This window comes from Saccopteryx bilineata, chromosome 1 (assembly GCF_036850765.1).
Source record: "Saccopteryx bilineata isolate mSacBil1 chromosome 1, mSacBil1_pri_phased_curated, whole genome shotgun sequence".
NCBI classification, from domain to species: Eukaryota; Metazoa; Chordata; class Mammalia; order Chiroptera; family Emballonuridae; genus Saccopteryx; species Saccopteryx bilineata.
In genome coordinates this window covers 369,351,962-369,366,607 of record NC_089490.1, presented here as the reverse complement: position 1 = coordinate 369,366,607, position 14,646 = coordinate 369,351,962, and the positions used below count along the sequence as shown (strand labels likewise).

Genomic DNA, 14,646 nt, shown 5'->3' with positions numbered 1-14,646 from the left:
CTGAAATGAGATGATTACACTGTAGAAACATAACTTCTAGTGGCTCTAGAAAAAAATGATAGTGTTTGCTAAGTAGATAACTCTACTGATTCTAAGAATTGTTTTAAATTATTTCTACATACTATCCTGGAGAATTATTATGTGTTCTAATAATTCTCATGAAGAAAGAAACTTTGTGTGTGTGTATGTGTGTGTGTGTGTGTGTGTGTGTGTGTGTGTGTGTGTATATATATATATATATCCATCCATCCCTTTGGTAACTCAAATCTGTTATCTCCTCTGCTCACCACTTATAAACTATAAACTCTAGCCACATAAGAATATATCTCCAAATTTTTAAACAGTAAAAGAAAATATTACTTAAGCAAACATGAGCACATTATTCCTTAAATTATCCAACTCTTTGACATAGACAGGAAGATTAGCCCCATATTACTGACGGGAAAACATGTGGCTTAGCTTAATCTAAAGAAGCCTGTCTCAAAATAGAACAGAGAAAACTCAGAAACAAGGTATTTTTTGTACTGAAGCCCCTGTTTTTTCTACCCTACCCATATCCATTGCTCTTTAATGGGGAATATATATATATAAAAATATGATTTAATTGCCTAATAAAAGACTTCTCATATCTCTTAATTAGTGTCCACGTCAGAACTCTACAGGTCTTAGGATGACTTTATTTCCTCTACTCATTTTCACACAGGCTGAACACAGCACCTTCTATTTGATACCTGGGATATCTTTCTGTGTCTCTCTAAACATCAACCATGGCTTTCAAATCATTCTTGCTAGATTGTGAACAGAAAACTTCAAAAAAACAAAGAATAATTTATCACTTTTCCTACAATGTTGATTCGATTCATCCTAAAAATGAGAATGCTAGCTGAAAAGCAGATGCTCCATTAATTTACTAATACTAACTATATTTAGTGTGATGTAACCTGAGCTTTGAAATTATGTTCTCTAACCTGGTAATATGCACCAATTAGAAGCCTCCTCAAAAGCTGGGAGGATTCTGTGTCAATGATATCCTGGTAGGAGGAATGTGGGTGCTAAAGGCCCTCATTTTCTGCAGAAAATACTAGCCAGAACCTGCAGACAAAAGCAAGCAAATAGAGATGAATATAATCATCACTGACTAAACCAAATTCTGTCTTTTATTTCCCAGTCCTTGAAGCAAATATATATAATAATCCCATTCAGTTAGTTACTTTCATGCATTTCTGTTGAAGAGATAAATATTCTGCCACCCCAAAGCTATGTTTTGGGGATACTGGTTTTAAGTTGTTTATTAGGAAATAAAAGACTCAGAAAGAAACACTAACTCTCCACTCCTTTCCTGCACAAGAGACCCAGATTTGAGAAATCTTCTTCAGGAAGGAGATCTTAAAACGCTGCCTTAGCCTAACTTGAATTGAGTATGGTCAACAAGGGCTTCAGGTAGGGGCCTGTTACCTACATACCACTGTGCCCCAGCGTTTCTGAGTCACCTACCACGAATTCTCCTGCCATCTGTGGTCCCCAGTTCCTCAGCTACCTGTAAATCACCCATTCTCACTTCTGAAAACTGCCTGCCCTCTCCCTGTCCTCCTTGGTTCAAAATGTCAATATACACAATGCTGCCTCAGTGTCTTTGGGATTTTCAGGGAATGATTGTGTCTACGTGAATTCTCCATGCACATGTATCAAACTTTGATTTTTCACCTGTTAATCTGTTAATTTGGTTATTAGTCCAGCCAGAAGAAATTAGGAAGAGGAAAAGTAGTAATATTTTTCTAGTTCCCAAACTGTTCTTGCAACTCAAGGAATACTAATTAATAGTCTCCAAAAGTATTTATTAACTAATGTAGAATGGAATGATCTTGGTTCATTCTCCTAAATAATCTGAGCTTCCGTTTTCAAAATTCATCATAAAGAAACTCATACTCATTTTACCTCCCTTCCAAGGTACATGGAGTTTCCAATGGAATGAACTCTCGATGAAATAAAAAATTAATTCTAAATGAAAAATTAACAAGCATTATTTTATAAATATGCTATATAAATGTCAAATTTATGGTATTCAACCCTGAATACTGTTGAACTAATCAATCCATGTACCTAGCATGGTTCTCCTTAAAAATGACATTGTATTCTGTAAGTTTAAATCTTTTTCAGTGTCAGTTCTAACATAGAGAGATAGGAGTGGGACCCTTTCCAAGGGTTTTATTCTCAATCAGCACTGCAACACAGTGTTAGGACTGACTAAAATTGACTGAGTTAAAGTATCAGGGTAAAGATCAGGTACTGATGAGCATCTATCTGAGAGGGCTCAAAGACAATGCTTTATAAAAAACAACATTGCATTTACATTTTTATCTGTCAGTGTAAAGTGAGGTCATTTCCCACACTGGCTTTCAGCCCCTGCTATATGGAAAATGACATCTGTGAAATACTGACCCAACTCTTAATGTTCCTGTGATGGTGACAAGACTCAGGAGGACAGTTCATATTTAGTCCTATGATGTTAAAACCCAACGCAGTTTCGGTAGACTCCCTTCATGAAGATATAAAATGGAATTAGATGTCTTAAAGAAATTATATCTTCAGTAAAGGTGAACATATTTTAAGTAAGGCTACATTTTTTTTTTTGCTTGACAAATAGACCTCTGTGCCATTGGTATAAATTTTCAGTCTCCAATTCTAAGTTCACCTAGGTCCTCAAAACAACAACTTAGTGCAAAACTAGAAAATAAGGGAAGATATTTGAAACCGCAGTGAATGTGAATACATTCACCTGCTCTCACACCGAATGGAAGTTTTAGCATACTCAACTTTCCCATGATTTGTGATTTTAAGACTTTCAAGTACTAGAAAAGGGCTTTTCTCCATCAGTAAAACTTAATATTAAATTAACTTTGTTCTAATATTAAATGGCATTGTGCCTTTTTCCAGTCAGCATAATCCACCTAAAGACAGAAAAGACTTGAATAAGTTTTCAAATGAGTCTTTTTGCCCCGCCTGTATAAATTCACACAGAACAGTACAAACATAAAGAAAATGTATTAGGGAGCTTTGACTCAGCAAAACAGAAGGTAAGTTTTGAGCATCCCGAAGTTAACAAGTTAGGTTCAATATTCAATTCCTAGAAATGCAGGCTATATAATAAAGAATGTAACTAATACTGAGCCACTTAAGGCATGACCAAATCAGATGAGAAGTTAAGTACTAAACAATTGTAAAGTGTGGCTATAAATCATTCATTTCACCTTTGCTTTGATGACTGTCTAAAAATTAAGCATTACATCTTGTAATTCAGAATTGCTTTTCACAATAGAGTTCACTGTCATTTTAGCTGAATAATTCAACAGTGGTTTATCTTCAGATTCACGTCACTTCCAACAGAAAATATAAATGTATTACCACTTTTGAAAGATTTCTCAAGACAGAAATTAGGCAACAGGGGTTTTTCTATCACTAGGGAAGGTCACTTCAGAGGGCATCAGTTAAGTTGTGCTGTGAGAGTAGACCACCACTGCACTGTAAGACTTTTTTATGTTGCTCATGCACTATTTCCACAACTGAAGGTCCATCTTACTCCTATGTGTGAAGATGTGCCTTTGTGAGGGAGCAAGAACCAAGGATCTGGTACCGAAATGTATATAAATCAGAACATAAATGAGAGAGAAAGAAGAGCTGGCTCCTATGTTTTATTCTAGGCTAAATGTGTGTGATGACAGGCAGAGAACTAAGAAAAAGTGCTTTGCATTCTTAAATTAAGTAATTAAGAAGGCCAATAAACTGATGTGGCTGATGTAGCATCCACCGGGTATGAGAACAAACGTCGGAGACTTTCAGGAGTTAAGATGTTACTTTATTGGCCAGTTTAATCTGCGCAGGGGCGAACTCCCAAGATGTCCGGAGACACCGTGCCCACAAGGAGCTGCAAACAGAAGCCGCACCTGGAGCTTACAGCCAGGCCCTTATAAATCCTAAAGTGAGCAAGCATAGTACAGAAGCAGATGTGGCAGTTTAGCTATTGGCTAGAGAGGTCACATGCAGCATAGCAACAGGGGCCGGTTTTAGCTTAGTGGCGAATTTCAAACCTAAACTTCTGATAAGGGTCTCTGACCTTCTTTGTTCCCAGCTCACAGGAGCCATATCAGCACTTACTGTTTCTTCAATAGTTACACTCTTTGCAGCACTCCCTGTTCCTTCAATAGTTACACTCTTTGGCAGCCCCAGTACTCCCTCAATCTAACAGCTGATGCCTTGGTGACCACCTGCCTGGCACTGGCTGGTGGAGCACTAGGGTGCAGAGGGGAATGACCTGAGTGCAGGTTGTGGGGACCTTTGAGCAGGGTGGCAGTTTAGAGCCTAAACTGAGCCCCAAGCACAAGGAGCAGAGCAACACTGGGTGGAGCCAAGCTTCTCGGCCACCAGCCCAGCTGGGGACCCAGCAAACTCTGCCCCTGTGGGGCACAGGCATTGCCAGGCAGGTCACACTTACCAGTCCAGTGCAGGAGGGACCACCAGCTGCTCTCCGATGTGGCTGTCCTTTTCCTGTTTTTGCGAGTCCAAACCTCACATGTCAAACCTGGTGAGTAAGGCTGCATCCATGGCTGTGGGCCCGCGCTGTGTGCACCTGTTCTCAAGCTTGCTGGGAGCCCGCGGGTGGCACCCTGAGGGTGAAGACCTGTGGTCGCCCCTGGAGGGACCTTGAGGTCCAGCTAGCAGGGACTGGGCCACTGCCTCCATGTGGTCTCCCCACTTAGCTTAAGTCTACTTGCCTGTAGGCAGCTCCAGGGTCTTCAATGCTTTTCCTGACGGTGCATTTGGTAGTTGGTGGGATTCTGCGGGACTGGACGCAGACGGGGTGGTGTAGGTGCCATTTCAGAAAGAAATTCCTCTTTTTGTCTGAAGTGGTGAATGGTACAGTAGGACATGTGCATTTTTCTGTGTCTGTATCAGCTGTTTAAAGAAGGTGCTCAGTAAGTCCCTTATGCTCCTAAGCTTTATTGGAATTACACATGTAATTTACCTTTACTATTTAGATTTCTTTTAAATTCTTCCTTTAAAAATAGGATTTGATGAAATACAGACCATACAATTTGTAATGTTGCTATGTTTAGCAGCTAAGGACACAGGATGCCTAGTTAAAATTGAATTTTCATATAAACAAGAAATACATTTTCAAAGGAGATTTACTGGAAAAAGTATTGGGACATATTTATACTAGAAAGTATTCGCTGTTTACCTGAAGTTCAGATTTACCTTAGTGGTGTGTGGTACACTGAATTTGTTCTTTCTATATCTTTCTCTTGTGAACAGTACCATTACATTAGTACTCTTTACTGGGAGTTGATAACAGAAAATCTAAATTCACCTCTTCTCTCCTATCTAGCTAAAAATTGGTTGTAAAATATTGTCTGAGAAAGTGCTTTCACTCTTCAGCTCTGTGATTATACAGACTAAAGAGAGACCTGGAAGTTATTACCAGGAAGTTCACCTTGTCTTTCTTGCTACGGTTGCTTTTAAATGTTGTCTGTCTGTCGGTCTGCTGATAAAAGCACTAGTCAGCATTTGTTGAACCCTGCACCCATTCCCAGAGATCACTACATGGCTCACTATTTGAGTTACTTTGTGGTGGGTATTTCTCCTGACCTCACTAAATAATAGAGATCCCAACTATCCGACCGACCCATCCTACTATTTTTTACCCTTCTGTTTCCCAAACACCCATTACTATCTGCACGACAGTTTAACTTAATTATATTTGACTGTGTACCTTCCTGGGAATTTTGGGTAGAAATTCTGACCTGTCTTTTCACTGTTACCTCCTCAGCACCAGGACAGGTTCCTGAGGCATGATAGGTGCACATTAAAGACTGAATGTATACAATGAATGGAAGAATATATGTACTGTGGTATGGAAGAAAAGGGAAATTATTAACATAGCTGCCAAGATAATAATATATGATATAGAAGATTCCTCAGTTTCCTAACATGGAACAGTACCTTTCATAAATTTCCTACAGTTTTCCTTATACATAATGAGATTTTCCCCCTTCATTTGTGAACCTTTCCTACACACACCAACCGATAGACATAATTTCTGCTGCCTTCACAGGAGGTATGCACTCAAAATACACAAAACCAAACTGGAACATTTGCAAAGAATAAACTGAAGTGATATACTTTGTAAGTTCTAACTTTACCTTGCCAATTATATTTTGAATTGCAAAGTAAAATGAACAAATCGCATATTTTTAAAAATTGTGTTCCTATGTTTTTATTATTCATGCTTCATATTTTCAAATTTGGTGAAGATAAAAGGTAGCATTCACAGGAACGATTTCACACCATCCCTCTCCCTAATAGTTACTTGTATGATAATATGTTGAGTCAGTCTTACTCTCCACATGATTTAAAATAAAAGTGTTGCCAAGGAAATGTCTTTCAAGGAGGATTCAACCTCAGTTTTATTTGTTTTTTAAATGAGAAGAGATGAGATAGTGAGACAGATTTCCACATATGTCCAGACCAGGAATAACCAAGCAAGGCCATCTGTAGCTGATGTTCGAGTATGGAACTATTTGTAGCACCTGAGGCTGACTTGATTAGTCCAATCATGCCAACCTCAGCACCTAGGAACACAGTCAAACCAATTAAGCTATTGGGTGTGGGATATGAAAACAAAAAGGAGGAAGAGACAGTGAGAGAAAGAAAGAAATAGATGGTTGCTTCTCCTTTATTTCCTTGATTCATCTTGAGAATCAAACCTTAAGTTGTTGATATGCTAGGCTGATACTCTACCTGCTGAGACACCTGCCAATGTTGATTGAACCTCAATCTTAAAACTCAAACCAAGTATGAGCTTCCTATTCCTACATCCATGATTTTCAGAACTCATATTCTAGATAATTTGCGGTGTTTCTTTTCATTATATTTACTGATTTTAAGAGAGAGGACAGGGGAGAGAGAAGAGAGGAGAAATAGAGAAAGAGGGGGGCAAAGCAGGATGCATCAACTCATAGTAGTTCTTTCCTGTATGTGTCTTGACCAGACAAGGCCAAGGTTTCAAACTGGCAACCTCAGTGTTCCAGGTTGACACTTTACTGCACCACCACAGGTCAGGCTCCAGATAATTTGTACATGCTGTTTCTTCTCAGTCCTAATTCTAAATACAAACCCAAGGGCAGCTGGAACTAAATTCAGAGCAGTAGGAGTTCTGTATAGAAACTGTAAGTAATGCAAGACCAGGCAGTGGCACAGTGGATAAAGCATTGGATGGGGATGCGGTGGACCCAAGTTCAAAACTCCAAGGTCACTGGCTTGAGTGCCGGCTCATCCAGCTTAAGCATGGGCTCATCACTTTCAGCAACGAGGCACTGGCTTGAGCATGGGATCATAGACCTGAACCCATGGTCACTAGCTTAAGCCCAAAGGTCACTGGCTAAAAGCCCAAGGTCGCTGGTGTGAGCAAGGGGTCACTCGCACTCTGCTATAGCCTCCCTGTCAAGGTACATACGAGAAAGCAATCAGTGAACAACTAAGGTTCCGCAAAAATGAACTGATGCTTCTCATCTCTCTCCCTTCCTGTCTGTCCCTTTGTCCCTCTCCTTGTGTCTCTGTCACACTCTCTCTCTCTCACACACACACACACACACAAAACAGTAATTCATCTAACAATAAATCTTTCCCATAATATTCCTTATTATTTATTATACAGTCATTTTTCCAGAAATAAAGATTTTATATGAATAGTTTGCTTCTGGTTCTGACTCATTAGCTCCCTTGGTTAGAGTGTCATCCTGAAATGGCAGAATTGCAGGTTCTGTTCCCGGTCAGGGCACATATGGGAAGCAAACACTGAGTGCACTGCTAAGTGGAACAACAAATGAATGCTTCTCTCTGTCTCTCTCTCCCTTCATCTTGCTAACTAAAATCAATCCATAAAATTATTTAAAAATTTAAAAAGGCTTTGCTTCCAAGAAAATAACCCTAACTACAATGTTATTTACACAGATCACACTTAGTTAAGTACTAATTCCTGACTATAAGAAATCTAAATACCAATCAGAAGAATTTAGAAATAAAAGACTAGATGTGCTATTCTAATCCCAAATTTTAAGATCCTAATAAAACACTGAATCATCGTTAAAATATCTCTGTGGTCAACAGGATGTTAAAAGGATCTCTAAGATCCACACGGTGTCATAGTGTCTCTCTTCTTGAGTATAAAGTCCTTCTTCTTATGAATATGAAAACATATCGCCTATGTGATTATGTTACATTACATGGCAAAATTAAAAGATTTTTCAAATGTAATTAAGGACCCCAATCAGGTGAATTTAGTTAAGCACAAAGGAGACTATCTGTGGGGGCCAGACCTTTAGAGGGGACTTGGGACATACCTGAGCTCAGAAATTGGAACCTGAAGAGAACCTCTCATTTTCCAATGCTGGTTTTGAAGAAGCAAACTATCTGGAGTACAGAAGCTGCAGGGGAAGGAACTCTCAACAACCACAGGAACTTGGAAGACGACCTCGAGCCTTAACTAGCACCACAGGCCTAGACTGGCATCTTGTGGCAGCTCAGGGAACTCTGAGAGGAGGCCGCCCAAAGCCATGCCCAGATTTCTAACTCATGGAAACTGCGAGGTAAGAAATGTACCTTTCAGTAAGTTCCTGTGTTTGTGCTGATTTGTTATGCAACAATAGTAAAAGAGAAGAGTATCAAAGGACATTTTTTAAAAATCATCTTGGCCTAACCTGTGGTGTCACAGTAGATGAAACATGGACCTGGGACGCCAAGGTTGCGGATTCGAAATGCTGGGCTTGCTGATCAAGGAACATATGGGAGTTGATGCTTCCTGTTCCTTCTCCCTCCTCTCTCTCTCTCTTCTAAAATAAATAAATAAAATCCTAAAAAAGAAAATTCTATTAAAAATCACCTAAAAAGCTGCAAATAAAAGTTATATTATCTATCCAATTTTTCTCCTTCTGATAATCCTTGTTAAATCCCTATTTAAGTGTTCTAAATCTCTGTTTCCTCAAGCCTGAAGATGCAAAAATGAGAAGTACAGTAGTTTTTCCCTTAGATTCTCCCCAAACAAGGTTATCAAAGGTAAGGCCCAATAATCCATAAAATAGATGATGTTGCTTGGTAACCATTTTCATCCACTGGCCTTGAGTAGCTGAGTACATCAGTCCCAAGCGCAACAGTGTCACAGATGTATAACTAAGAGAAAATAAAGATAAAAAGAGAAAATGTTACTTTAGTACTCCATGAGGTAATATAGGATCCAGTTATTAAAAGGCAGTATTATATAATAAGCAGTTATGAAACTTTTAGTTAGTAGTACTTAGGAATAAACCATCTCTAATTGCAGTGGCTTAAAACAACTACAATGTAATATTTTTTTAGGATTCTGTGGGTTGGTTTAGCTTCACCAAGAGGTTCTTCTGCTCCACGTGTCACTCACCAGAGAAACTCACTGAGCAGCAGATAGCTATGCCTAAAATGGCCTGAAAATTCTAAGTCTTCTTTGGCTGTGTTCATCCATTTGATTTGCCAATATTACTGGTTCATCTTCTTCACACATGATGGCCTAGTAGTTCATTTTTATACAAAGCATCTGACTTTAAAGGAAAGAAGCAAAAGTCACAAGGTACAAATAGTTTATTGAATTCAGCAGGAAGATCATTAGTGACATATAGGCCAGTGGCTGTCACCACAGCCATGCAGATTCCCATTAGATTTGGGCAGACGATAAAGGAACTGCAGAGCCAGAAAATGGTGGGCCATTCTGTTTATTCAAGTCTTGTAATGGCAGACAAGCAAACAGGCAGGGACGATCACTTCCCTTTCTCCTCACAGGCCTCCACCAGCCTCAGCACTCCCCAGTCAAACAGGTGGGGAAGAAATCTCGGGGTTTCCAAGCCCCTCAGCTCTCTCTCACTCTCTCTCTCTGCACTCTCCAGCCAAAACCAGCTGAGGGAAAAAGAACCCATCTCCAGCAAACAATAGCAAACAATGTCCCCTTCCAAAGAGAAAAAGGCTATCTGAAATTTGCAATCTGCAAGTTGCACTGAGGGCAAGCACCCACAGCCTTCCACAGACTACACACACATGGCACTGCCCCACGCCAATACAACAATTAGGCAAAGTATAAGTGAGCAAACCTAACATCAGAGGCGGATTTAATGGCAGGTGCACTGGGCGCGTGCCCTGGGCCCCGACTTCTAAAGGGCCCGCAAGACCCCAACTTTACACTTTTTTCTAATGTAAGGGGCCCCAAATTTTCTTTTGCACCCTGAGCCTCAACCGACCTTAACCCGCTTCTGCCTAACATATATGAAAAACATTGGTGTGCCCAACAGTGACCATTCTGAAACAAGCAACAACAGAGTAGTAAGGGTTGAAGCAGGTTGTGGTGAGCCAGAAATGGGAATTTCAGACAACTCTAATGAATATTTACTGTAAATAGAGGGGATGGACAATGGTTACAATCAGTTGTTGTTCAAGGTTTTGATTTATTAGTTTGAAGAGAGGAAGATGTGAGTATATAGTATTTAAATGTTTAAAGAAAAGGAAATATAGAGAGGTTAACACGAAGAGAAAGCAATCTGTAGAGTAAGAGCTCTGAAGAGGCTTCTAGGAGGGAAATGGAGTGTGAACAGAAGGAGAGGAATTTATTACAAAGGGAGGAACATTTTCCATTGCAACAGGATTACAGAGAAAAGGATAACGTGGATGCAAACAGGTTGAATAGGCTTATGGGTGGCAAAGTACCATGGGTACCTATCTTTAAAAGCAATTGGTGACACAGCACAGTGGCTATAAGCACAGGCTTGGAGGCCAACTTTGTGGATTTAAATCTCAGGTCACTTTCTAATTATATAACCTTGGGAAAGTTATTAAACATACCAGTGCCTTGTTTCTCATAAAATAATGATCACGCACTCACCCTCTTGCGTGTTGTGAGAAATTGAGGAGTGGAACATAAGTTCTGCATGTGTTAGTTTCAGGGTGCGGAGCAGGAGCTGTCCTACTTCTGCTGACAGCGTCTAGGAAATGGCGGGTTCAGCAATTTTAGCAGCACGAAGGCTGTTTGAAGGGAATGGTGCAGAGCTCAAAAGAGGAGGATGTGAGCAACACAAAAGCAGGGTGAGCACTGGTGAGAACCTGGGGTAAGTGGGAGATTATAAATATGTATTTCCACAATTCTGCCAAGTTTTTTCCCGTGTCAGCCCAGGGAGAAAGAAGGCCAATCGTTCTCAGATGGATCTAACTTAAAACTCTGATGGAAGAACAATGTGATCAAGGAATTGAGAACAGACAACAGGCTGAAGGAGAGGCCACAAAATCTAAAATAGATGTTTTAATAAGGGAAGGCTCAGTGGAGAGTAGAGCGATGAGGACTAGATGAAAAACTGGTATTCTTTTGTTGAGCATAAGTGCTGGATGGATAGGGAATTGCAATAACATGGCATCCCTAATTCCTCAGGTGTTAAGAGGATAGCTAGGAACCTCACCTTCCCTGTGCTAGGATTGGAAGACAGCCAAGGAAGAGGGCGGGGCTCACAGGGAGGATAAAGAGAATTGTGATGGGACTGGGTGTGGCTCAGGGTGGTGGGTGGCACCCCCACAATTATTTGGTCAGGATCAGGGATCAGGCCCTGGGTGCCAGAGGCACTCTGAGTCTCTGGAACATGTGCCTGCCCTGTGTAGGGGACGAAACTACACAAGTCAGCGCAGTGAGTCTCCTGTAATGGATCCCTCCTCTGATGCCCCTGCCCGGCTTTGAGCTTGGGAGCCACAGCAGTCACTAGGGCACCAGGCTACTACTGCACATGCAGTTTGGTGCTGGAGGTTGGGAAATCCCTGGTGAAGTAGACAAAGACTAGATCCCGGGCTGCAAGACCTGCCCAGGACAAGGAAAAGCCCCACTGTGTGCCTTCTAAGGGTCAGCCACTGTTCAATCCTTTGTTGACTGACTCACTGAGCAGTGGGGGTGAGGGTTACAGAGGTGGGGGAAAGCATCAACTTCTCAATATTCCAATGGGGAGGAGATTGCTTTTAGGCCTTTGGGTTAAGCAACTGGATCAAAATGAGGACGAAAGGAAGAACTTACAGTACAATTTAGAAATTAGAGGCCAAACTCCCTGTGCCTCAGAAAATCAAACTATCTGGTGGAGTTTCTCAATCATCCAGCTTTTTACCAGGCTTTAGAAACCACCAGTTTCTTAAGGGAATATCAGCATGGCACCACTAAAGGTGTGTACCAACAGAAACATAAATGTTTGGAAATGTTGTACACCCTTGTATTCCAGAGTAAGTCTCTGGAGTCCACCTGTTCCCTATGCGGTCCTAAACAATAAAACAGCCAATTATTTTAGCAGCATAATGGGTACATCTAGGAATAGAAAATTCGAGGCAAGCATTCTATAATAAAAGGTATAGGCTAATCCAACAAGCAAAGGAGAAGAATTTTACAGGAAAAAGGGCAAGTTGGGAAGAGTTGTTTTGAAGGCAAACCTACTGGGGAAAAAAGTGTGAACTGAGGGAGGTGGTAGTTTCTCAGTGGCTGAGTTGCAAGGGAAGAGTCCTTCCTCCTGCTGGGGTGGTAAGTCTCTTCCAGTTGCAATCCAGAACTGACCATGTTTCCTGATAGGGTGTGTAATTGATGGCAAGTATGGTAGTGCCTCAGGGCTCCATCTTAAATGAGGTTTCCCTTTACCAATTTTCGTATCAGTATGTGCTTTATAGCTGGTTCTCTTTCCTTATAATACTGTTACCAATCTTCACCGTGGTATTCACGTTGGTACTCTTCTGATCTTCCCTCTTGCTGTTGAGAAAATATGTACACACACACACACACACACATACACACACACACATATATGCCAGTAGCATTGGCTTCCTGTTATAGTAACAAACCTTTCTCTTTGCTTATGACTTTTATCTGTTTTGGGTTTTTTTACTTATTTTACATATTTTGTAGGAAGGACCAAGACGAAATCATCCTTCAGAAGTCACCGAAAGGCAGGTAATGTTTAAGTAAATAAGTCAGAGTATTTCAAAATCATGACTTTACCTTGTTTCTTTATATGTGTAGTGTTCCCTAAAACAACAGAACTTTTATTAGCTGGACACTCTGTGTTATCTTTCTCTGGAATCTTATGCTCTATCATGAGGATAACTGAAATGGCTTACTGTACTTTATCATGTGATATTTCATACACACACAAGAATATATGTATAATATAAAATTTGTAAAATAGAATAAAAAACTGTATCTCCAACTTAAGAAAACATTACAAAAAAAGAAAGAAAAAGGAAACATTGAAAGTGCCATGTAGGGGCTGATTCCAAATTCTACCTCCCTAAATCTCTATGTGGTAACCACTGTCTTGGATTTTATTTTTATCAATATTATTTTTAAGTAGTTTATTCTCAATGTTGTTTTGTAAGATTTGTCCATATTGTTGTACAGTTATATTTCCTTAATTTTTGCTGCTGTTTAATACTTCCTTGTGCAACATATCTCAGTTCATTAGTTCTTTCTCTTGTTGATGGGCAGCAGGCAGTTTACAAATTTTCCTGTAATGACCAGTACTAATGTGAACATTAGTACATGTCTTTTGTGCCAATGAATAAGAGTTTCACTTGATTATTTAGGCAGGAGTAGAATAAGGGGATCACAGAAAAAAGCAAACTTTTCATTGTTATAATGTAATGCCAAATGGTTTTCAAAGCAATTGTATCAACTGCACCACCATTAGCTGTGGATAAAAGTGCTTTTTATTAGTATCTTCTTCACCCTAGTACTCTGTTTCATTATCTTCAAAGCATTCTGGTTTGATCCCCTAGCTATCTGCTACTGATAGATACCAAACAATGGACACATAAAAAAAAGCCCTGTGATATCTAGTATTTAAGAGAACTATAGAACATTCATGGACATTTGTACTATAAAATGTCCCTCTTGGGGTTTTAATGAACATTATCTTTAAAAATAACTCATCTATTCATGAATCTTAGATCTATCTATATTTACACAGTTGGTAAAGTGGGGATCAGGAGTGAATAGTCTAATTTGAAAGCTCTACTGATAGTCCAATATGTTTTCTTCATCTGTGAACTAACATTTGAAAAGATTTTTTTCCTACATCTATGTAGCTGTGTAAACCATAGGCACTGATTGTGTTAATCTTTTCTATTGAAATAAACCCAAAACATAATCAGCATATTACCTTTTTGTTATAAAAAGTATGATTTGTCTTCTTTCCTTTTAATTTTTTCAAGTCCTTGCATAAACGTATTCAGAATATGCAAAACCTAAGGAAAGAGAAGAGGAAACGGAATAAAATGTTCTCAAAACCTCATCCTGTTCCGGATCCAGGGCTCCTAGTAAGTGCGAAGACTTCTCTGAAATTAACAGATACTTAAATGCCACAGAATCCCTGTTTTTTAATTTATGTAATAATCTAAATGTTGTGTTTCCCCTTCCCTTTGAGATATGTGCAATTGCAGCTTGGGAAGGTACCTTAAAGCTCCTCTAGTCAAAGTCTCATCTATTATTTAAATCTCCTTTGTAATGAACTCCTGGAGATGATGTGGTTTAATGAAAAGAGTATGATCTTTGATACCATGTTCTAT

At 39.7% G+C, this 14,646-nt stretch overlaps 1 protein-coding gene across 1 annotated transcript; it reads left to right on the top strand.

The window, feature by feature from the left end:
• Positions 1-11,058: 11,058 nt before the first annotated feature.
• Positions 11,059-14,436, top strand: CCDC179 (coiled-coil domain containing 179). Its single transcript, XM_066252807.1, has 3 exons — positions 11,059-11,151; positions 12,989-13,033; positions 14,293-14,436. The coding sequence occupies exons 1-3, from the start codon at positions 11,059-11,061 to the stop codon at positions 14,434-14,436; spliced, it is 282 nt and encodes a 93-aa protein (XP_066108904.1).
• The last annotated feature ends 210 nt before the right edge of the window (positions 14,437-14,646 follow it).